Below are 26,400 nucleotides of genomic sequence, written 5' to 3'. Positions count from 1 at the left end.
AGGGACAGAGGTGCTATGTGTTCAGCCAATTGCTACTGAACTCTTCTTGAAGCAGTCACTAAACTCTCATAAGCTTTTCCCAGTAAAACATATGTCTTGCTGCGCTCTGGGCACTTTCTTTGGCCTTTCTGCAACCTACCCTAATGTTCTGGCTCAATTTGGCTGTGAACATAAAAATTCAAGCAGTACAAAGTATAAATAATGAAAAAGTTTTGTTACTCTTCTAATCTTCAATTCCTTTCCCCAGAGATAAAGCACTGACACCTCTTCATCCTACCAGAAATATTCTACTTGTATACTATTTCACGTGTACATACACATACACAAAATCGTGTTATACAGTGGGAACATCCTCTTCACACATTTCTAGACTTTGCTTTATTTTATTAAATAAATATTAATCAGGGGCTAGGGTTGTGGCTCAGCGGTAGAGCCCTTGCCTAGCACATGTGGGATGCTGGTTTCGATCCTCAGCACCACATAAAAATAAAATAAAGGTATTGTGTCCAACTACAACTAAAACAAAATATTTTTTAAAATAACCAGTTAATTTGTAACTGCAGTAAATCTAGGATGTTCTAAGTAATAAAGTCATTATATTTATAGACCTATTAAAGGAGGAGTGGCCGTTATACTATACACACACACACACACACACACACACACACACACACACATATATATATATATCCCATATATAATATAGATAAGTTTTCTTTGATAGCCATCAACATTAGAAAGCTTTCTTCATTTTTTTCTTTTTTTTTTTTTTGTTAGTTGTAGATGAACACAATACCTTTATTTTTATTTTATTTTTGTGATGCTGGAGATTGAACTCAGGGCCTTGTACCTGTGAGGCAATCACTTACCAAGCTATGTTCCCAGCCCTTTATTTATTTTTTTTTAATGTGGTGCTGATGATTGAACCCAGTGCCTCATGTGTGCGAGACAAGCACTCTACCACTGAACTATAACCCCAGCCACTGTTAGATGTATTTCTAATTGTTATACATTTATATTTCAGTTATGATGGGATCTTTCATTATGTTTAATATTTTCTTTCACATTAGAAATAGTGTTTTTAAAAAAGTTATATAAAATTATATGTCTGCCGCAAAATAGTTTTTGAAACAATACATAAAAGCATAAAGAGAGAAAGTAAAAATCACACACCCCATTACATTTTCTAACTTGAAATTTGTATCTAGGACAGATACTTCTAATATATTAGCACTGCAATAGGCATTTACTTGAATTATTGTTTCTAATGATTTTTTGACTGGATTCTCTGGGCACAAAATCACATCAAGTGGAAAGACAACTGTTACCTTCCAATTTTTATACTCTTTAAAAAAATAATCTTACTTATTTGCAATGGCTAAGGTCCTCCAACATATATTTAATAACAGTGGTAAGAGGAGATTCTTGTTCCTAACTTTAGTGGTAATGTAAACTCATGATTACTATACTAAATCTGTCTTAATAGTTCATTCATAGGAAAACAGTATGTGGAAAATATTCTTCAACTTAATTTTATAGTTCCATAAAAGAACAATCTTGGTTAATTTAGAAGTTACTTTAATAAAAAAGAAAATGCTAACTTATTTCATCTTCATCACATGCAAATGAAAAGGGCATACGAACCTCTCCTGCTGACAACCTCTCTCTAACGTTTTTCCAATAAACGTCTTTATTTTCAGTGTTAGTGAAAAAAAGTAGCCACTCTGCAAAGTCTTCTTTTCTCATGAAACTCAAACCTTTAGAAAACTGAAGGAATTCCATTTCTTGAATCTCTGTTTGTAAATTTTCTGTAAATCTAAATATTAAAATACAAAAAAATTGATAAAAGCAATTAATAGCATTCAACCATAATATTGTAAGTAGGACTTCAAAGTGCCTTCATTATTACCTCCTGATTGACAGGTGTCTCGATATAGTGAGCAGTTACAGTGTTAGTGCTGTAAAAAGGGTTGTGGGGAAGAAGATGCAGAGAAGTTGGTAAGGTTCAATGCCTGCTTCATTCAATCTCTGACTTCCCATACTCAACTTATTTGTGTAAATTATATCTGGCAATATACATTTTGTGTGTGTGTTTTAATTAGATGTTGATGGATGTATTCATTCATTCATTCATTTATATGTGGTGCTGAGAATCGAACCCAGTGCCTAGCACATGCTAGGGAAGTGCCCTACCACTTGAGCCACAACCCCAGCCCTGGCAATCTACATTTTGATAAATATTTTAAAATTATGTAAATTGTTTTGATATATCCAAAGAAAATAAAATTCCATGAAAAACATTTTTTCCAATATACAAACATTATCAATGATCAGACAAGTTTAAGGGGCACTGCTTTTAGAATGTTAATCATAATTAATAGTTTCTAAAAATTTTCAGATATCAAAATTTATACGTAACCAATGGCTTTGAATTGAAAGATCTTCCTAAAGATATTGATAATCTTTTGGACAATAACATATGTTTATATGATCAACATTCCTTTCTCATAAAAACAACATGGCACATTGATGAAACTTTCATCAATAGCTCCTGGGAAAGGTACAAGTTGAAAGGATATCTGATTAGGACCCAGAAATGCTGCACTTGTTTTATTACTAAATTATGTGAAAAGTATTATTATTTCCATGAGTTTTAATATGTTACAGATCTCTTTACTCACTTTTCTACATGTTAAAATTTCTTTACTGTCATGTCACAATTTAAATAAAAATAAATGGGGTGAAAAAAGAGGTACATTCTAATGCAGTGGGAGAAAATTTGTCACTGTAAACAATTATTTGCTTTAAAATTCCCTCCAAACCTTAAAAACTTGTTTTATCTTGGGCTTCTTCCTATGTGGTAGGCAAAAGTCTGTTATCTACATTTTCTGCATGTAGTGGATATACAAATTTTAAAATGCCATGTTTATTTATGGGTCAAAGCAGAATATTATCTAAAACTGGAAGCATTTTAAGTTTGCACTGATAGATCAGACATGAAGCAAAGAGACCTGTCAGAGGCTGCTGCATTACTACAGGAAAGGTGATAGTGATTGAACTGTAGTAGTAATGGGTATAGAGAGAAGTAGAAGAATCCAAGAGATTATTGATGAGAAAAGAATTAACAGTATTTGGTGACTGGATAGAGAGAGAGAGAAAAAGTGCAAGTGAGAGTGATAGAGACACACAGATCAAAGACAACATCTTATTTCTAAATGGAGCTGATGAATGGGGTGATACATATTCACTGGTTCCAGTAATAAAAGGGAAGAACACCTATCTCACCTTACAAGGACAGGCAAGATAATATATATAAAATGCTTAGAAAAATGCCACACATGTCGTAAGTATTCAACAGTAGCTGCTAACAGTGCTGAGGTTGTTATGTAACCATCTTTTCATTTTCCTCATTAATTAAGCCCAGGTGACTTCACTTTTTGATAGTTTGAGCCACTTTCTTGCTCATATTCTCAGTATGAGCTTTCTTGCTTATGTCCCCTTGGGATGCTAATGGGCTTCTTCAACTGACTTGAAGAACATCATACAATAGCTGCACATATTAGTATGTGTATAAATTCACGGTCTTCCTCTTTAATGGGGTCCTTCCCTGCTCATTTGCTCCCAAACTTCAACACAGGGAACACTAAATGATTTTCTGCATTACCAAAATACCTCTTAATCTATGAAAGCATTGATTACAATGCATTTAAATGTTTCTGTATGTCCCTATAAGGGACTGTTCCCAATGTTTGAACATGGCCTGACAAATAGTACATAGTATGCACTCAATAAGTCTTTGTTAAACTCCACTGAGTTGAACAAGATGCAAGTCTTGTGTTTCCCAAATCAGTGTTTTCCCTAGCATTCTGTACTGCTTTCTGATATCTGTTTTAGGACTTTGGTTAATGGAGTGGCACAAGGAGGCACATATCTTGTTTTGTATGGAGTTACTCTCATTGGGAAGAAGTTAAGCAGGATCCTATATTTAAACATTCATGTGTGTGTATATGTATATATATATATCTATATCTATCTATCTATCTATATATAAAATTATTCTCATTCTACAGATAATGAGAAGTTAAATAAGTTCTTTAAGAATAATGTTCATGGGGCTGGGGATGTGGCTCAAGTGGTAGCGCGCTCGCCTGGCATGCGTGCGGCCTGGGTTCGATCCTCAGCACCACATACAAACAAAGATGTTGTGTCCGCCGAGAACTAAAAAATAAAAATATTAAAAAAAAAAAAAAAGAATAATGTTCATGTAAAGTTTTACTGAAATTTGGACATGTCTGTTTGTTAATGTATTATTTTTGGCTGCTTTCACACTATAAGAGTAGAGTTGTGCAATTGTGACAGAGACCATATTTACCATTTGGCCCTTTGAGAAAAAGCTGGCCAGCCCTTGTGCTAGAGAATCAGAGACCATGTGGAGCACAGCTAAGTTGTTTCAGCAGAGGTAACCTTGGAAGAGATCACTATCAGCTAACCTGTCAGCAGACTGCAAATGAGTAAGTCCAGTCAAGACCAACCTAACCTGGCCCCCACTGGAATTACATCCAACTGACCTGAGGACTCATGGGCATAATAAATGGTCTGTGTTTTAAGATGGGTTGCTTTGTTTTGCATTAAGAATAAACTGACACCAGGGGCATGTCTCTTAGTTGCAAACACAAAATTACTAACAAGAATTATTATATTCCATAAAACAGATTACTTATTATAATAAATTAGAATATTTTGAGCATAAGTAACTTTATGCTTCATAGGTTCATTTCTCAGAGACAAAATGCCATATAGACCCACATATAGTAGTTTTTGGTCTGCAGTGTTGAGAAATGAATATATTCAGTTTCTTCATTTCTTTTTTTTTAATATTTATTTTTTAGTTTTAGATGAACACAATATCTTTATTTTACATTTATGTGGTACTGAGGATCAAACCCATGCACGCTAGGTGAGCACTCTATCACTAAGCCACAACCCCAGCCCCAGTTTCTTCATTTCTTATGCATAACATTTTTTTTCCCTAGTACTGGGGATTGAATTCAGGGGGACTTGAAAACTGAGCCACATCCCCAGTCCTGTTTTGTATTTTATTTAGAGACAGAGTCTCACTGAGTTGCTTAGTGTCTTGCTTTTGCTGAGGCTGGCTTTGAACTCATGATGGTCCTGCCTCAGCCTCCCAAGCCCCTGGGATTATAGGCATGTGCCACGGCACTTCATAACATTCTCCTAAATAAATACATTTATATTACCTTCGAAATTCTTTATAGTGAAGTTTTCTTTCTCCTCTTTTTCCAAAGAAGTACATCTGAAGGGTTGTGTTAATTTCAGGTTCTTTCATTACTTGTTCCTATAAAAAATTAAATAATTTCAAATAAATACAAGGACAAAAAATGAAACCTGTAGACTAGAACTTTTGGTATAATGTCCAGAAATGATTCTTGCAGGAAAAAATAAAAGGTGAAAAAGAGCGATGTAGTCATTCCTTCTGTATGTTACTTTGCCTGACATTATTACATTATCATCTTTGTTCAAGCAGGAGAAAAATAGTAAAGACTAGAAATACAAGATGGTCTTCATCAGGAAGCAAAATCTTAGATCAGGCCAAAATGGGGGCTTAGAACAGAAAAGTAAATATAATTTCAAAATGTGATCTCTAGATATTTTCTAATATCACTGAAAATTAAAGCAGGAGTCTTTGAGCTTTAGCTGAACCTTAGAAATACTTGCAAACACTTGTTTTTCCTAATTCCCAAATCAATAGGTGAAAATTTGAGCTGGGATTGTCGCTCAGAGGAAGAGCACTTGCCCAGCATGCATGAAGCACTGGGTTTGATCCTTAGCACCACATAAAAATAAAGATATTGTGTCCACCTATAACTAAAAAATAAATATTAAAAAAATTGGTGATAATTCCATTAAAGGTAATAAATGAAGTAGATTGTGTTATTTATTAAGAAACTGAAGAAGAAAGAAACAAAGGAAAAATAAAACCACTAATAAATTTATCAGCAGCAAACAAACACCAAAAGGGGGTACAATTTTAAGTGCTCTTTGGAAAAAAGAGCAGTCAGAGAAAGAAATAGTAATTTCAGGTATAGAATCTCCATCATGTCTCCTAATTCTACCTCTATAACCTACTTCTCAGTAATAGAAGAGAATATGAGATTATTACATTAAAACCTTCAATTCAGTGAAAAGTAGGTTAATGGGGTGAGAAGACAGTCCTAAGACAAGTTAGGGAAAACCTCCAGTAGACACTCCTAGCCAGCTGGGAGTGACTTGAGCAGCATTAGGAAGGGCTTCAAGGGCTTACAAGCTCCTAAATCACTATGTTTAACTAAGGGAATAAAGTCCTCAGGGCGGAATATGCCTTGGAGGGGTAGAGCAGGTGTTGGATATTTAATGGGATCAGAGAGAACAGAATCTACCCTTTTTTTAATGTCATTATACATGTACTCTTTTTTTTTTGCATTACAATTCTTAATACACATATATACCACAATTTTTTTTAAATTTTTTTATTGGTTGTTCAAAACATTACAAAGCTCTTGACATATCATATTTCATACATTAGATTCAAGTGGGTTATGAACTCCCATTTTTACCCCAAATACAGATTGCAGAATCACATTGGTTACACATCCACATTTTTACATAATGCCCTATTAGTAACTGTTGTATTCTGCTACCTTTCCTATCCTCTACTACCCCCGCTATACCACAATTTTTTATCTCTGTTTGTATATAAGATGTCAACACCAACTTCAAATCTTCTTATATATATTTTGTATAATGATGAATCTACCCTTTCATTCAAGCTCTGCATTTGGCTGAACTCCTCTATCCCTACAGTCTACACACAACAGTGGATCAAAATGCAGTACCTGCAGGCTGGGGGAAAAAAGATAAATTAGTTCCAGGTAATATGGGCAATGTATCAAAGAGAATCTCATCCATGTTCTACCAGAGTATAAGCCTAAGGAAAAACATATGGCATGGCAACTTAGCAAAGGCACTATAGCAGGAAACATTAGGGGCTGGGGAATGTGGCTCAAGCGGTAGCGTGCTCGCCTGGCGTGAGTGCGACCTGGGTTCGATCCTCAACACCACATACAAACAAGGATGTTGTGTCCGCCGATAACTAAAAAATAAATATTAGAAATCTCTCTCTCTCTCTAAAAACAAACAAAAACCAAAAAAAACAAATTAGGCAAAAGGTGAAAAAACTCGCTGTAAATAAGCACACAACCCAAGGAATAAACACATACTTCCCATGCATTTGTTCTCATACTTTTATTAAAAAATCTTAGCTCTTTATTGAAATTCTAAGTAATGATACACAAAGATCCCTGGTATCATTTACTCAGTTTCTTCTAAGGGTGACATCTTATTATTATTATTATTTTTTTTTTAGAGAGAGAGAGAGAGAGAGAGAGAGAGAGAGAGAGAGAGAGAATATTTTAATATTTATTTTTTATTTTTCGGTTGACACATCTTTGTTTGTATGTGGTGCTGAGGATTGAACCCGGGCCGCACGCATGCCAGGCGAGCGCGCCACCACTTGAGCCACATCCCCAGCCCCTAAGGGTGACATCTTATAAAACTATAGTATAATATCACACCTTGATATACTCAACAGAGAGACTTTCCTTCCTCACTTAATCTTTTATAGCTTACAGCAACTTCCCTCTAGCTCCACCCTCTAACCTCTAAAAACTTTTTTTTTTCTCTGTTGCTGATGATAGAACTTAGGACCTACCTAGCACAGGTTGGGCAAATGCTCTACCACTGACCTGTAACTCCAGCCTCTCTGGCAGCTATTAATTCCCCATATTTATAATACAATCATTTCAAAAACATTAACAGGTTGGGATAGAACAACTACTTGCCTTGCCTAGCATGCATGAGGCCCTGGCTTTGACTCCCAGCAACAAGGACAAGAAGCTATAATACAGTACATAACGTGTAATGTTGGCCTTTTTTTTTTGGTGCTGGGGATTGAATGCATGGCCCTGTGCATGCAAGACGAGCACTCTACCAACTGAGCTAAATCCTCAACCCTGGCATTTTTTTTTTTCCCCTCGGCACAATTCTCTGGAGATTATCTAGGTTTTTGCTGGTTTCTTTTAATTGCAGAGTAATATTTCATGGTATGGATTACCATACTTTTTAACCATTCACCTGTTGAAGAACATTTGAATTGTTTCTAATTTTAGACTACTACAAATAAAGCTGCTAAAACATTTGTGTACAGGTTTTGGGTGAACACAGGCTTTCATTTTTGTGGAATAAATACTCAGGATTTTTCAGACTGGCAGTATCACTTTACTTTCCCACTAGCGAAAGAAAAGTAACCTGCATCTTTGCATTTTTTTTTCTCTGCACCTTTACAATCTTTGGTGTTGTCAGCATTTTAACATTTTAGTTATATGGATTAGGTATGTTGTGATAATCTCACTACAGTTTTAACTTGCACTTCCCTAATGATGGTGCTGAGCATCTTCTCATGTTTTGTTTCTGTTCCTGTGTATTCCTTGGAGAAATGTCTATTCAAGTCCTTTGGCTGCTTTTTAATTGGGTTGCTTTTCTGGTGTTGAGTTGCAAGAGTTCTTTAAGTATTCTGATACTAGACTCTTATTAGATATATGATTTGCAAGGTTTTATAGGTCGTCTGTTTACACTTCATAGTGTCCTTTGGCGAACAAAACTTTTGATTTTGATGAAGTCCAATATCTTATTTTTTCTTCTGTTTCTTTTTTTCATTCTTTTTTTTTTAATATTTATTTTTTAGTTTTCGGTGGACACAGCATCTTTGTTTGTATGTGGTGCTGAGGATTGAAGCCGGGCCGTGCGCATGCCAGGCGAGCGCGCCACCGCTTGAGCCACATCCCCAGCCCTCTTTTTTTCATTCTTTAGCCATTTGTTTGTCTCTCAAAAGATAATTGCAGTTTAATATTAACATATTCTTTTTTCCTACTATACCTAATATTTTAATCTTAATTATTTATTTTAATTAGGTATATATGACAACAGAATGCATTTAATTCATTGTATACAACTGCAGCAAAACTTCTACATTTCTATGGTTGTACACGATAAGGCAACACATCATATGTGCAGTTATACATGTACCTAGGGTAATGATGTCCATCTCTTTCTACCATCTTTCCTGCTCCCATACTCCCTCCCCACCTCTCCCTCCCCTTTGCCCCATCAAAGTTCCTCCATTTTTCCCATGTCCCCCCCCCCCCCCCCGCCCCGGCCCCATTATGGATCAACATCCATTTCAGAGAGAACATTTGTCTTTGTTGCTTTGGGATTGGCTTACTTCACTTAGCATAATATTCTCCAACTCCATCCTTTTACCTGCAAATGCCATTATATTCTCTTTTAGTGCGGAGTAATATTCCATTGTGTTTATATACCACAGTTTCTTTATCCATTCATCTACTGAAGGGCACCTAGGTTGCTTCCATAGTTCAACTATTATGAATTTAACTGCTATAAACATTGAGGTGGCTGCACTACTATAGTATGCTGATTTTAAGTCCTTTTGATATAGACCAAGGAGTGGGATAGCTGGGTCAAATGATGGCTCCATTCCAAGCTTTCTAAGGAATCTCCATACTGCTTTCCAGATTGATTGTACCAATTTGAAGTACCACAAGCACTGAATGAGTGTGCCTTTTCCCCCACATCCTCGCCAACATTTATTGTTGTTTGTATTCTTGATAACTGCCATTCTGACTGACGTGAGATGAAATCTTAAGAGTAGTTTTGATTTGCATTTCTCTAATTACTAGAGATGTTAAACATTTTTTCACATTTGTTGATGGAATGTATATCTTCTTCTGAGAAGTGCTGTTTCTTGTTTTTAATGCTACATCTAAAAAGCCACTGTCAAATTCAATATCTTATGACATTCCCTCATATATAAATATATTATATATATATATTTTTTTGGGGGGGGTGGGGATGTGGGGGTGAGGGTGGTACTGGTAACTGAGAATTGAACTCAGGGGCACTTAACCACTGAGCCATATCCCCAGCCCTATTTTGTATTTTATTTACAGACAAGGTCTCACTGTGTTGCTTAGAGCCTCACTGCCTCAGATCCTCCTGCCTCAGCCTCCCAAGCTGCTGGGATCACAGGCGTGCACCACTGTGCCTGGCTCCTGCCTATATTTTTAAAGGAATTCCTTAGCTGTAGTCCTTATTTTAAGATATTTGATCCATCTGAGTTTTCTTTTTTCTTTTTTTTTTTGGTGTGAGGAAGGAGTTCAACTTCAATTTTTTTTCCATATAGATATCCAGGTGTACTAGCTATTGCTGAAGATACTTTATTACTGTTTTAGAATTGTAAATAACATTGTATTTTAAATTTTGGTGTCTAGATATTCATTGCTAGTATACATAAATGTGCTTGATTCTTTATACAGATGGTTTATATCCTGTGAACTTCCTAAAAGCAATGATTAGTTACTGTTCTATTTGGGGGGGGGGGCATAGGAGTAAATTCCTCAGGAGTTTCTGGAGAGACAACGTCATCTACAAGTACAGGTCTTTTATTTCTTTGTGTTCCCTTATTGTAGTGATTAGAACTTTCAGCACTATTGTTGTGTAAGAGTCATGAAAATAAATACCCTTCCCTTAGGGGACAGGAAATAAGTTTTTCATCATGTTAGTTTTTTTTTTAATTGGTGCTCTTGATCAAGTTGCCTATATAGAATTCCCATTTATGTGTGTGTGTGTGTGTGTGTGTGTGTATACACACATTTTTTAAAAAAAATTTTTATTTTATTTATTTATTTTTATGTAGGTGCTGAGAATTGAACCCAGTGCCTCACACATGCTAGGCAAGTGCTCTACCACTGAGTCACCATTCCAGTCCCTCCCATTTATATTTTAATGAGCCCTTTTAATATAAAAAAACCTAAACATGAATGACTGTTAAATTTTGTCAAATGCTTTTTCTACACAGACTGTTAAAATTGGGTGATTTTTGTTCTATAGCCTTTAAATATGCTAGGCTTTAAATATGATTGTTTCTGGAATACTGAACCTTTCTGAAATAAGTCATACTTGATCATGATATATAATTTTTTTTTTTACTATCTTGATGAATTCAATTTGCTAATTCTTGTTAAGGATTTCGGTTTACACATTCACGAGGTATATTGGTTTGTCATCTTTCTTAGTTTAACTTTGTGGTACAGGGGATTGAACCCAGGGCCTCATGCATGCCAGGCAAGTACTGTATCACTGAGTTACATCCCCAGTCCACTCTGCTCCCCACCTTTTAACTGACTCATTCTGGTGTGGGTATCAGGGTAATCCTAGATTTACAGGAAGAATTTGGAAGTGTTCTTCCTTCTTCCTTCTATTTCTCTTAATTCAATAATTCTTCTGGAGGCCTGGAGATTTCCTTTTAGGGAGTTTTAAAATTAAAAATTAAATTTCCTTAAAAGTTATTCATATTTGTATTTTATTAGGTGAGTTGTGGTGGTTTGTGCTTTTTGAGAAATTGGCCCATTATCAAAGGTGTCAAATTTATGTGTAAAGGGCTGGGGTTGTGGCTCAGTGGTAGAGAGCTTGCTTTGCACGTGCAAGGCGCTGGGTTCAATCCTCAGCACCATATAAAAATAAATAAATAAAATAAAGCTACTAAAAAATTTATATGTAAAACTATTATTCTTTTGATGTCTGCAAGATTGGCAGTGATAGCTCCAGTTTAATTCCTGTTATTAGTGTTTGTCACTCTTGTTAGAGGTTTGCCAATTTTATTAATCTTTTTTTTTTTCCAATATGGGGACTGAACCCAGGGCTTCATGAATGCTAAGGCAAGTGCTTTACCACTGAGTTATATCTCCAGCTTCATTTTACTAATCTTTTTTTTTTTAATATTTATTTTTTAGTTGTAGTTGGACACAATACCTTTATTTATTTTTTGTCATGCTGAGGATCGAACCCAGGGCCTTACATGTGCTAGACAAGTGCTCTATCGCTGAGCCACAACCCCAGCCCTTATTTTACTAATCTTCTCAATGATCCTGACATGTGTTTCAATGATCTTTTTTACTGCTTCGATTTTAAAAATTTCACTGATTTCTGATGTTATCATTATTATTTACTTAATTTTCAATATTAAATGTACACGTTTCATACTACAAATTTTCCTCTCAGGAATGCTTTGATTGTATTCTACAAATTTTGATATGCTGTGTTTCAATTTTTAGTCAGCTAAAGTATTTTTTAGTTTTTCTTAAGATTTCCTCTTGGGGCTGGGGTTGTGGCTCAGCGGTAGAGCACTTGCCTAGCATGTGTGAGGCCCTGGGTTCGGTCCTCAGCACCATATAAAAATAAATAAATAAAATAAAGATATTGTGTCCAACCACAACTAAAAAGTATTTTAAATAAATATTTTTTAAAAAAAAGATTTCCTCTTTACTAATAAATGAATTCAGCAAAGTAGCAGGATATAAAATCAACACCCATAAAGCAAAGGCATTTCTGTATATCAGTGACAAATCTGCTGAAAGTGAAACTAGGAAAACCACCCCATTTACAATAGCCTCAAAAAAAAAAAAAAATACTTGGGAATAAATTTAATGAAAGAGGTTAAAAAAAAAACCCTCTATAATGAAAACCAATCAAAATCCCAATGGTATTCCTTATAGAAATAAAAAAAATCATGAAATTCATCTGAAAAAATAAGAGACTCAGAATAGCTAAAGCAATCCTTAGCAAGAAGAGTGAAGCTGGTGGCATTAGTATTCCAGACCTAAAATTATACTACAGAGCAACAGTAACAAAAACAGCATAGTATTGGCACCAAAACAGACCTACAGACCAAAGGCACAGAATAGAGGACACACAGTCTAACCATATAACTTCAGTTATCTTATATTAGACAAAGGCACCAAAAATGTACTGGAGAAAAGATAGCCTCTTGAACAATTGGTGCTGGGAAAACTGGAAATCCACATGTAACAAAAAGAAATTAAATTCTACCTCTCACCATGCACAAAACTCAACTCAAAGTGGATCAAGGACCTAGGAAATAAACCAGAGACTTGCGCCTAATGGAAGAAAAAATAGGCCCATATCTCCATCAGGTTGGATTAGGTCCCAACTTCCTTAATAAAACTCCTGTAGCGCAAGAATTAAAACCAAGAATCAATAAATGGATGAATTCAAACTAAAAAGCTTCTTCTCAGCAAAAGAATCAATGAGGTGAATAGAGAGCCTACAGAATGGGAGCAAATCTTTACCATAAGCACATCAGAGCATTAATCTCTAAGATATACAAAGCACTCAAAAACCTAACACCAAAACCACAAATAACTCAATCAATAAATGGGCCAAGGAACTGAACAGAACTTCTCAGAAGAGTATATACAATTAATCAACAAACATATGAAAAATGTTCAACATCTCTAGCAATCAGAGAAATGCAAATCAAAACTACTCACTAAATCAAAACTCACTCTCACTCCAGTTAGAATGGCAGCTATCAAGAATACAAACAACGTAAGTGTTGGCAAGGATGTGGGGAAAAACTCACACTCATACATTGCTGGTGGGACTGCAAATTGATGCAGCCAATATGGAAAGCAGTATGGAGATTCCTTGGAAAACTTGGAACCGAACCGCCATTTGACCTGGTTATCCCACTCTTCAGTTTATACCCAAAGGACTTAAAAAAACAGCATACTACAGGGACACAGCCATACAAACATTTATAGCAGCACAATTCACAATAGCTAAATTATGGAACCAACCCAGATGCCTTTCAGTAGATGAATGGAGGTGGAAACTTTGCCATATATACACAATGGAACATTACTCAGTATTAAGAGAGAATAAAATCATAGCATTTGCAGGTAAATGGATGAAGTTGGAGAATATAATGCTAAGTGAAGCAAGACAATCCCAAAACACCAAAGGCCAAATGTTTTCTTTGATATGAGGATGCTGATTCATAATGGCAATGGCAGGGGAGGATGGGAGGAATAGAGGAACTTTATATAGGGAAAAGGGGAGGGAGGGGAAAGGAAGGGGTTAAGGGGTAGGAATGATGGTAGAATTGAATTAGACATCATTATACTAAGTACATGTATAAGACACGAATGGTGTGAAAATACTTTTTGTATAATCAGTGTCTCGAAAAATTGTGCTCTATATGTGTAATATGAAATGAATTGTATTCTTCCATCATGTATAACAAATTAGAATAAAAAAATTTCTTCTTTGACCCATGGATTATTTATTTAGACATGTGTTTAGTTTCTAAGTCCAAGCATTACTCTTGTCTGTTATTGATTTTTTAGTTTGATTTCATTGTGGAGAGAACACATTTTGTAAGGTTTTAATTCTAGTAAATTTGTTGAGGTTTATTTTGTGGCCCAAGACATTCTTACTGTCTCTGTTGATATGTACCATAAACACTTGCAAAGAATGATTATGGTTACTAAAAGAATGGTTATTCTGGGAGGAGTATTCTAAAAATGTCAATTAGATCTGTTTGGTTGATGGTATTGTTTAGTTCTTTGTCTTGGGTGATTTTCTGTTGTTCTACTTACTGACTATTGAAAAAGAGTTGTTATAATCTCTGGGGTTGTGGCTCAGTGGTAGAGTGCTTGCCTTGCATGTGTGAGGTGCTTTCGATTCTCAGAACTGGGAGGGAGAGAGGGAGGGAGAGAGGGAGGGAGGGAGGGAGGGAGGGAAGGAAGGAAGGAAGGAAGAAGGAAGGAAGGAAGGAAGGAAGGAAGGAAGGAAGGAAGGAAGGAAGGAAGGAAGGTCGATGGACAATTAAAAAATACTAAAAAAAAATCTCGGGCTGGGGATGTGGCTCAAGCGGTAGCGCGCTCGCCTGGCATGCGTGCGGCCGGGGTTCGATCCTCAGCACCACATACCAACAAAGATGTTGTGTCCGCCGAGAACTAAAAAATAAATATTAAAAAAAAAATTCTCTCTCTCTTTAAAAAAAAAATCTCCAATTGTAATTGTAAATTTGTTTATGTCTACTTTTAGTTCTATCAGTTTTGGCATTTCATATTTTTTTAAGGCTCTGTTGTTTGGTTATATACACATTTTGGAGTAGCTATCTTGTCTTGATGTATCGATGCTTTTATTGTTATGTCACTTTCTGTCTCTGGCAGTTTGTTTTGCTCTGAAGTCTACGCTATCTGTTATTAGCCACTCTTATTTTTCTTTGATAGATGTTTATATATTTTTTCATCTTTTACTTTCAAAATACAGGTGCCTATATCTTTATATTTGAAGTAATTTATTGTAGCATATAGTTGGGTCATGTCTTTTAGTCCACTCTGCCAATTTCTATCTTTTAATTGGTACATTTAATGTTTTTACTGACATATTAGGGTTTAACTCGGCCATTTTATTTTTTATGTTTAGTTTGCTTTCTTTTTCCTGCCTTCCTTTGGACTACTTAAATATTTTTTAGAATTTGAATTTTATCTATAGTGTTTTTGAGAACAAGTTTTTGGATAGACTTTTTTGTGGTTACTCTAGCTATTGTATTATTGTATCCTTTACCTTCTTTTTTATTCTCCCACAGGATATCTGTGGTCTAATATGCTCTATCAACCACTTATTTTCCTGTGTTTATTGATCAGTGACATATAATTGCAAATCAAAATGTAGTCTACTGGTATGACAAATGTTAGTTGCGCAAAGTAAGAAAAGTTATACTTTAAGTTCCTTTACCTTCCTTGCCTTAAATATTTCCCCTACAGGTATTTACATCAAATTAGTCAATGTTATAATTTTTGCTTCAATCTCAAGAGAAGTCTTTTGTATTTACTCCTATTTTTGCTTAGTGTATTCTTCCTTTCTGATGCTCCAAGGTTTCTTCTTTTATTGTCATCTTTTCGTTTAGAGAATTTTATCTAGCCATTCATTTAGTGTAGATCTATTGCTGACAAATTCTCTCAGTTTTTATTCATCTAAGAATGCCTTAATTTCAGCTTTATTCATTTTTGCAGTACTGGGTATAGAACCCAGGATCTCACATATCCTAGGCATATGCTCTACTACCAAGCTACATTCCCAGGCTGCTGCTTTATTCTGGAAGGATATATTTTGGGTGTGTGTGTGGGGTGGTGGTGGGGGGATTGAATCCAGGTGCACTTAACCTCTAAGTCACATACCCAGCTCTTTAAAAAAAAATTATTAGTTATTGATGGACCTTTATTTATATGTGGTGCTGAGAATCAAACCCAGTGCTTTATACATGCTAGGTAAGCACTCTATCACTGAGCCACAACCCCAGCCCTCTCCAGCCCTTTTTATTTATTTCTTTCATTTTGGATAGGGTCTTGCTAAGTTGCTTAGGGCCTCCCTCACTAAGTTACTGAGGCTGCCTTGATGTGCCATCCTCTTGCCTTAGCCTCTTGAGTTGCTGGGATTACAGGCATGTGCCACCATATCTGGGCTTGAAGAGTATTTTTTTTTTTTTTTTGAGAGAGAGAGAGAGAGAGAGAGAGAGAGAGAGAGAGAGAGAGAATGAATTTTTTTAATATCTATTTTTTTTAGTTATCAGCGGACACAACATCTTTGTTTGTATGTGGTTCTGAGGATCAAACCCGAGCCACACGCATGCCAGGCGAGTGCGCTACCGCTTGAGCCACATCCCCAGCCCCTTGAAGAGTATTTTCACTAGAATTTGGATTCTGTTTTGACAATTTTTTCCTCTTTAGCACTTGGAAAATATTGTGGTACTTCTTTGTGGTCTCCATGGTTTCTGATGAGAAAAATAAACATGAATAATCAAAGAAAAACCAAGTTGAATTAATAGTGATTTTTTTAGCTCACTTGTAGAGGACTTGTCTAGCATGTATAAGACCCTGGGTTCAATCCCCAGCACAGCCAAAAAAACCCCAAAACATTAATTGAGCATATGATATATGACTTGTGTTTTACCAGGCCACATGGACACAACCTGTGTAAATAAAGAATTAATCTTACATAAGAACAGGTCTAGACTTTGTCCAGGGCCGCTGGTGGTTCCTAAGGCAAGGGTGTCCGGGGCCTTGAACCACATCAGATAGTCTAACAAGGAGATTTAGGGTAGGGATGTTGGGTAAAGGGTTCAGCCTTATTTCTGGATGGGCTGGATACTAAGGTTCAAGTATGTTGGCAGCCAACTAGGTTTACATGGTTGACTCCAGTAACATCTTTGGACATCAAGGCTTGAGTGGGCTTCCTTAGTTGTCACGAGTCCATACATATCATTAAACAAACTATTATATTAAATGACAATGTGCTATGATTAGGGACATTCGGGGTATTATGAAAAATATAGGTTATATACATCTAGGAAAAGGATACTGCATTTAAAAACTTAGATGTGAGACAAAGAAGTCCAGTATAGGATTATTCAAAGGGAATAAAATGTAAACAAAAACCACACTGCTAATAATTTTACAAATTTTGAAACAGACATTCTCCAAAAGATGATATACTCTGGAAATTTAAGAAAATTTCATGAAAAGCATAACATTGAATTATGATTAATTGAAAGATTATTAATTAAAAATTTGCTTACATGCATTTCACTGGGATGAAAATTGGTTCATATTCTATAGAAGTTATTAGTCAATCTTGAGCGAGTGTGTCAATAACCTTAGAAATACTTATACCTTTTGATTCAGCAACTATGTTTCTGTAGTTATCCCTTAGGTACACACACAAACACATATGTAATGGTGTAATTATAGGATTATTTATTTAGTATTATTTTAATATGCAAAGATGAATACATGTTAAATGTTTTCCAAAAGAGGAATGAAACTGCTACACCCATACAACAAAGTAAATATAGTCATTAAAAAGAATGAGATATCTAGATATATTAAGCAAAAAAAAAGAAAAGTGTGGAGCAATGTATAGCATGCTTCTGCTTTTATAAACATGAAAAACAGATATAGATCTATTTATTAAACTAATTTTACATATGTGGTTTATATGCATAAAATTTCTCTTGAGGAATACACAGGAAATTTATAGCACTCTTATCCTTAGGAAGAACTGGGCAGAAAGGGGCAGAGGGAATACCACTCTATTTATATATTCTTGTGTACCTTTTGGAGTTAGGACCCCATGTTAATATAGCATAACTATTTAAAATATTATTATTGGGGCTGGGGATGTGGCTCAAGTGGTAGTGCGCTCGCCTGGCATGCGTGCGGCCCGGGTTCGATCCTCAGCACCACATACCAACAAAGATGTTGTGTCCGCCGAGAACTAAAAAATAAATATTAAAAAAATTCTCTCTCTCTCTCTCTCTCTCTCTCTCTCCTCTCTCACTCTTTCTTTAAAAAAAATAAATAAAATATTATTATTTACAACTTATCAACTATTTGTGAATATTTATTTGAACAACACAATAGAGCAATTACTATAAATATTGTCTGTTTGTAAATATTTAGATTATGAATGTACATACCTGACAGTCTATTTCATTAGTTTTCATTGTCTTTAAGTCATCTTGTTTACTTATGATCTTCTGTAGCTAAAAAAGATTGCAAACATGAGTTTACATATGTATTTACTGGATTTTTCAAAACAATCTAAAAAAATGGATAAGTTGATATTATAAAATATATACTAGCTATTTGTTAAATATTAATTAAAATACTTTTTATATTATAAGACATTTTTGACCATGTAGGAATCAAAGGAGAAAATGGATAACAAAAGCATGAGCATTTATTAGTAATAATTTTCTTCTAAGAAAGCTAGCTTACTTAATAGATACATGTTCTAAAGTCAGCAGTTATTAAAAAAATTTTAAGATTATCTAGTACTACTTTCAAGAGAATTTCTATTCATAACAATATTTTATATCACTGATACTTTATAGCCACATTTTCAAGTATATATCTCTTAAAAAGCTATATATGTAGGGGGTAGGAGGGATAGTAGAATGAACCAGACATTATTACCTTATATACATTTATAACTTTATGAATGGTGGGATTCTACATCGTGTGTAACCAGAAGAATGAGAAATTATACTTTATTATATATATATCAAACTGCATTCCACTACTGTCATGTATAACTAATTAAAACAAGTAAAAAAAATTAAAAAGCAATATGTAAACATATATAATATATATATATTTTCTCAAACACACAGTGTGTTTTTCCTTCTCCTTTTATGTACTTACAAAGCATTAAGACATTTTTATTAATTATAAAGTTGTAAAAAAAGCCTTGAAACTGAGTACATTAAAAAACCCACCTACCTTTCAGAATCATTTGTATAAATCTTCATATGGAAAGCAAATTAAAAAAAAAAAGATTTAAAAAAATCAGATGCAGACAAAATCCCTAACTATGAATTCAAATCAATTAGGAGACAAATTTTCCCTTAGGTTATTTAATAGTTATTAAATTGCTGCAATTAAATTCCAAATTATCTCAAATTTAGCCACCTAATTATACTTGTTTTAGCCAAATGCTTTATGTTCAGTTCTCTAAATCTTTTACCCATTTGTAAATGCCCCCTCCCTACTTAAGTAGTTTAGGGAAAGGAATGGAAAAATTTTATATTTGTTTCACTGTTTCTTAAGTTGACAATCAAATGATATAACACTAAGTTCAATACCCAAATATTTCTCCTTCTACTTACTGCTCCTACTTCTTTATGAAGTTTTACTATGCAAAATTTCAAATACAATATCATACACAATTATAACTCAGCTTCAGTGATTATCAAAACATTCTTGGTTTATCTATACTTCTACCCACTTTGTTCCCTTCAGTTATTTTACACTCTTCAGAAAAAAATTAGAGATACTAAAATGTACAAATCTTAAGCCATATAATTTTCATAGTTTTGTGTGTCTCTTTCCAATCAATCCTTTCTCCCTGTATCCCCATGAAGGCAGTTCTGATTTTGCTTCTTCCTAAATTAGCTTCACCTAGTTTAGAAATTCAAGTTAGTGGAATCACATACTACATATTATTTTGTGTCTGCCTTCTTTTTCAGCATCATGGTCTTCAGATTCATCCTTGTTGTTCATTTATCAGTAGTTTATTTTGATTCACTGTTAAGCTGTATTACATTGTAAGTTCATTTACCTGTTGACAGGTGTTTGTTTTTGCTACTGTGCATCAAAGTGCTATAAATGTTCTTCTACAACTAAGCTGAGCTTTCTCTTGGATAAATACTAACAGGGTAACAGGTCTGTTTAACTTTATAAGAAACTGCCAAACTTTTTTCCAAAGTGATTTTCAGTTCCTTTACATCCTTGTCATTTGTTATTTTGGTTAAGACTAATTTATCAGTTTCATTTTATTGCTTTCAGGGATACGGATATGGCTTAGTGGTAGAAAACTAGCCTAGCATGTTAGAGACCCTAGAACTGCAAAAACCAAAATACCCGCAAAACAAACAAACTCTGCCTCCCCTAGATCATAAAAATATTGTCTGTTTTTACCCAAAAGCTTAGTAGTTTTAGTTTTTTGGATTAGATCTAGAATCTGTATCAAATATATTTTTACATAGGCTAATTTTTTCATATGTATTTGTTGAAAAACATTTCTTTCCCAATTTACTGATTTGGTGCCTTTGTTGAAAATTAAGTGACCAGGACCTATAGACTTTATTCCACTTATCTACTTATCTGCCCTTAGGACAGTAGTACAGTGTCACTGATTATCACCATATCTTCATAAGTCTTGAATTCAGCTAGTGGGAATTATATAGCATGTTCGTATTTTATTTTATTTATTTATTTATTTATTTTAAAGAGAGAGTGAGAGAGGAGAGGGAGGGAGGGAGGGAGAGAGAGAGAGAGAGAGAGAGAGAATGTTTTTAATATTTATTTTTTAGTTCTCGGCGGACACAACATCTTTGTTGGTATGTGGTGCTGAGGATCGAACCCGGGCCGCACGCATGCCAGTCGAACGCGCTACCGCTTGAGCCACATCCCCAGCCCTTATTTTATTTTAAAATATTTATTTTTTAGTTGTAGTTGGACACAATACCTTTATTTTACTTATTTATTTTTATATGGTGCTGAGTATCGAACCCAGGACCTTGCACATGTTAGGCGAGCATTCTACTGTTGAGCCACAACTCCAGCCCTCCAGCATGTTCTTACTTATCAATATTATTTGTTTTAGGCCCTCTATGTTTATATATCTTTGAAATCACTTTGTCAACATCTACCAAAACAAAACAAAACAAAACAAAACAAACAAAAAAAAACAAACTGCTGGGATTTTGCTTGGAAAGTTTAATGTATAGACTAATTTGGGAGGAAATGACATCTTCACACCAAATCTTCTAATCTACTAACATGCTATGTATCTTTCTTTATTTAGGCTTCCTTGAGTTTCTATCAGCAACATCTGAAGTTTTCAATGCATTTTTTTTGTTATTTGTTTCTAATTATTTTTGATATTTGATACTCTACTCAATTAAGAACTGGTCTTATTTTTGTATTCTTTTTTTTGTGTGTGTGTGTGTGTGGTACTGGGGATTGAATCCAGAGCCTTGTGCATGCACTCTACCAACTGAGTTACATTCCCAGCCCAAAAATCGATCTTAATTTTCCAACTCTTTACCACTAGTGTATGGAAATATATTTAATTTCTGCATACTAATCTATCCTGAGATCTTTCTAAATTCAGTTATAGTTTGAGAAGTCTTTGACCTTTTTTTTGTTGGTTCATTAGAATTTCCTTAAGGTTCTACCTCTTTCTAATCTTTAAACCTAACATTTTTTTTTATTGAATTGCTTTTATTTCCAGAACTTCCAGTAATGTGTTGAGAAAAGAGGTAAACAAAGAGCGAGGTGTGGTGGCACACACGTGTAATCCCAGTGGCTCATGAGACTGAGGCAGAAGGATCATGAATTCAAAGCCAGCCTCAGCAAAAGTGAGGTGCTAAGCAACTCAGTGAGACCCTGTCTCTAAATAAAATACAAAATAGGGCTGGGGATGTAGTTCAGTGGTCGAGTGCCCCTGAGTTCAATTATTGGTACTTCCCCCAAATCTCTGCCTCATTCCTAGTCTTAAGGAATAAGTATTTCACCCTGTAGTATATAATCCCATCTAGTCAGTGCTGGGGATTGAAGCTAGGACGTGTGTATGTGTACTTACTGACTATAATGCTAGCTCCTCATTAAACTTTTTATAAATGCTATCAGATTTAGGAAGTGATCTTCTGTTTCTCCTTCACTGAGTTTTATCATAAAAGGGTTTATTTTGTCAAATGTTTTGTGCATTAACATGACCTTACTGGTATTTCCTTTATTCTGTTAATATGTTGTACTGCACTGTTTTCTCAACCATTAAACTCATTTAATATTCCTTGTATAAATCTCACTTATTATATTATTTTATATAGTATTGGATTAGATTTTCTCTGTAAAGTATTTTTATACCTTTGTTCATGAAGAAAATTGGTACACAATTTACTTTTCTTGTTAGGTCTTTGCCAAAATTCAATTATCAGAGATATACTGGTCTTATAACACGAGAAGAAGTTTTCCTTTCTTGTGAATTTTCAATTTGGCACTACATCTTTTTTAAATGACTGACAGATGTTACCAATGAAACCATCTGGACATAAACATTTCTTTCTTTTTTTATAAATTTTTTTTGTAATTGTAGATGGGCAGAATGCTTTTATTTTATTGTTTATTTTTATGTGCTGCTGAGGACTGAACCCAGTACCTCACGCATGCTAGGCAAGCACTCTACCTCTGAGCTACAGCCCCAGCCCACTGAGCATTTCTTTCATAATAAATTTGATTCCTTTGACAAAGACTATTCAGATTTAGATTTCATAACTAATTAGTTTTGTTTTATGAGGCATTTGTTCATTTCATCTGAGCTATCAAACTTATAGGCATGAAAGAATTAATTGTAATAGTTTATAATACTACATTTTGAACCTATTGCTATCTGTAGAATTTGTGGCATTATCTCCTTTTTAACTTTTTTTTGGTACTGGGGATTGAACTTAGGGGCACTCGACCACTGAGCCACATCCCCAGCCCTATTTTGTATTTTATTTAGAGGCAGGGTCTCACTGAATTGCTTAGCACCTTATTTTTGCTGAGGCTGGCTTTGAACTTGCGATCCTCTGGCCTCAGCCTCCCAAGCCACTGAGATTATAGGCATGCGCCACAGTGCCCGGCTCCTTTTTTTACTCTTAATGGTAATCTGGATCCTTCTCTTCCTCCACGTTTTTGATAGTAAAATTTATCATATAAATAACAATTTAAAAATGATATTATTCATAAAAAACTAATTACAAATTTTTATAGAAAGTTCAAAATGTTTTGCTTTTATAAGATATTTAATGTAGTTGTTACAATCATTAGTCTTATTGTCAAATAGTTATAAACAAAATAAAATAAAACAAAAAGGCAAATAGAATTACTTTGTTGAAACAGAAAAAATTTCCCCTTGGTACTAGGGATTAAAACTGAGGTCACTTTACTATTGAGCTATATCCCAGTCTCATTAAATTGTCTCAAACTTGTGATTCTCCTGTCTCAGCCTCCCCAGTTGCTGGGATTACAAGAGTGCTGAAATAAAGAGTTTTTAAGGAGGTTTATTCCAACATGGTAGAAATTCAGAGCAGCAAAAGGTCTGTTCTATCCAAGTGGATTCTGTCCTAGATAAATCTTGCCATGGCAGCTCTTTCCATAACATTTTAGTCTGGACTCAAAGTGAGGGTTCCTTCAAGGTTCTTTGTGTACTATGAAGAGTATAGTGTTGTACATTCAGTTCTGTACTAAATCTCCATTAGAAAAAGCATATAAAGATTTTCCTCTAGAGACCTAAGGTCAAAAGGTCTCTCTGATCTCCTATGGTTTTTTTTTTTAAATTTTTTTTTTAGTTGTAGTTAGACACAATACCTTTCTTTTGATTATTTATTTTTATGTGGCACTTAGAATTGAACCTAGTGCCTTGCTACTGTTGAGCCACAACCCCAGCCCCTCCTAAGGTTCTTTTTAAAATGGTGGTACATGACACTGATTCAAGATGATAAGCTACCAAGTGTCTATTATGTGATCAGTGTTCTTCTGGGAAAATAGTGGTAAATGATAGATAATGTATCTGCTCCCACTGTACTTACATTCTAATAGGCTAGAGAAAATAAACAAGTAAACAAAGTCATTTCAGATAACCTCAAGTGCTATGACTAAAATAAAATAAAAGCAGGGTAACTGGATTGAGAGATTGCTGAGGAGGGGTTACTGTTAGACTGATTTATTCCAGGTATTTTTCCTGAGGGGATGACATTGGGGCTGAGATATGAATGATTAAAAACTATTAAAGGAGTGGGTAAAGGAAGAAAATGTTTCTGGTGGAAATAGGGGTGTTATGTTAGACAAACAAAAAGATGACGAAGTTGTTATATGGAACTTATAAAAGATTCAGGAGGGTATCTATTTGTAAATACAAATTCTGAATGATTTAGAAAGTACTGCCAAATTGACTACTTAAATTTGTGTTGGTTGTTATTTTCAATTTCAGGCTGAAAATGAAGTATGTAGAGTTTAATCTCGGGAATAAGATACAAAATCAAAAAGAATAAATTCTACTGAGGGTTTTTATATTATTTAGTAATAACTCTAGCAGATATATTTAGCATGATAAAATTATAAAACACCATCATATTAAGAATATAGCCTTTCCTACCCAAAAGGACCACCTAAGGAACAATTTATAACTGTAAATAGACTTGTCTCTAATCTATTGTTTAGAGAAGCTGCATTTAAACCCTGGCACTCATCCCACATAAGCAGATGAACCATCTATCAAGGTAAAGATTAAATGGTTAACTACTACTGGCTTTGATCACTGTCAGCTACATTTATTATTACCTGACAGAGAAAAATTCATGCAGATTGCTATTATTTTATGAGTTGTTGGGATAAAGAAGTAAGCAATACACTTGCAGTGTAGTTTTTAGATGTGGATATTAATAAAATGTATATGTAACCACAAAATACAAAAATAACAAACTGAGACAGTTTGTATTTTAGGACAATATCATGGGATTTTGCATTAATATATTTCATTATTTTCACATTTGCTGTTCAAATCACTTTGTTACGTTCATTGTGTGTGTGTGTGTGTGTTTTGGTACTAAGGATTGGATCCAGGGTGCTTAACCACTGAGCAACATTCCCAGACCTTTTTTATATTTTATTTAGAGACAGGGGTCTGAGTTGCTAAGTGTCTTGCTAAGTTGCTGAGGCTGGCTTTGAACTCACAATTGATTTGCCTGCCTCAGCCTCCCAAGCCACTGGGATTATAGGCACACACTACTGCACCCAGCTTCCATTTATGTTTTGAGTATTAAAGTAGTTCTTATGACTTTTTTGGCATTTATGGTGTGGAACACATAAGTAAAATTTACGAGGGAAGCATTCGGATATATTAAATAACCCCTGTTCTTTTTTTTTTTTTTTGAGAGAGAGAGAGAGAGAAAGAGAGAGAGAGAGAGAGAGAGAGAGAGAGAGAGAGAGAGAGAGAGAGAGAGAGAGAAAATTTTCATTTATTTTTTAGTTTTCGGCGGACACAACATCTTTGTTTGTATGTGGTGCTGGGGATCGAACCCAGGCCGCACGCATGCCAGGCGAGCACGCTACCACTTGAGCCACATCCCCAGTCCCCCCTGTTCTTTATGCTTTTCTGATCTGAAATGAACTGTTTCTTTCAAAAACATTTCAAATATAAGATGCTACATACTTAAATTTACTAATATAAGGATTATGGAAGTGAGATCACTATTCAAGTAACTAATATGAATGTAATTTTCTTCTCAATGCTTTAAAAAAAACCTCTGACATACATATCATACTCTATGAGTTATCAAGCTTAGTGTTTCATTTCTATGATCAGCAAAAAAAACCTTTTACAGGCTTACAAGATTGACTTTCATAATTTTAAACTTCAAAAAAAAAAATCAGTGATGAATCCTAACATATTATTTTCTTGTTTTCTTAATTATGAGCTGATCCTGAGATTTTTCAAACATTTAGGGAGAAACCAGCCATGTTCAGAAACTGTTCTATAACTGTATTAAACTGTCATGTAAAAAAAGGTTTTGAAAAATCTTAAAGTAGGTATGAGCAGATGCAGAAGCTATACACTAAGGAAAGACGGTGTACTGAAAAGGCACACTAACATTGCTGTGTGAACACGGAAACAACATACCCTCCACTGCCTTTTTTTTTTTTCCTCAGTTTAATGTTTAGTACCTCTTTTTATCTATAGGCTTACGACTGGGCCTCCTCTTCCCACCAAAACATTTGTAAAGTGCATCAAAACTGTGGTCTTAGTTAAGTATGGCAGTAATATCTGGGGCTCTGCCAAGTCCACTTTATA

General features: G+C 34.7%; 1 protein-coding gene across 2 annotated transcripts in view; it reads right to left on the bottom strand.

Moving 5' to 3' along the window:
* The window catches only part of MICU2 (mitochondrial calcium uptake 2), a 113,194-nt gene that overhangs the window by 4,109 nt on the left and 82,685 nt on the right, over positions 1 to 26,400 (bottom strand). For both annotated transcript variants that reach the window (XM_081304261.1, XM_081304262.1), the window contains 3 exons: positions 18,479 to 18,544; positions 5,259 to 5,356; positions 1,645 to 1,816 (listed from right to left, as the gene is read on the bottom strand). In XM_081304261.1, the coding sequence (XP_081160387.1) occupies positions 1,645 to 1,816; positions 5,259 to 5,356; positions 18,479 to 18,544 (336 nt within the window). The remainder of the gene's footprint in view (positions 1 to 1,644; positions 1,817 to 5,258; positions 5,357 to 18,478; positions 18,545 to 26,400) is intronic.

The sequence above is a fragment of the Spermophilus citellus genome (genome assembly GCF_964194105.1).
Source record: "Spermophilus citellus genome assembly, chromosome: 1".
Taxonomy (NCBI): Eukaryota; Metazoa; Chordata; class Mammalia; order Rodentia; family Sciuridae; genus Spermophilus; species Spermophilus citellus.
The sequence above is the reverse complement of the archived record's forward strand: the minus strand, read 5'-3'. Positions and strand labels throughout refer to the sequence as shown.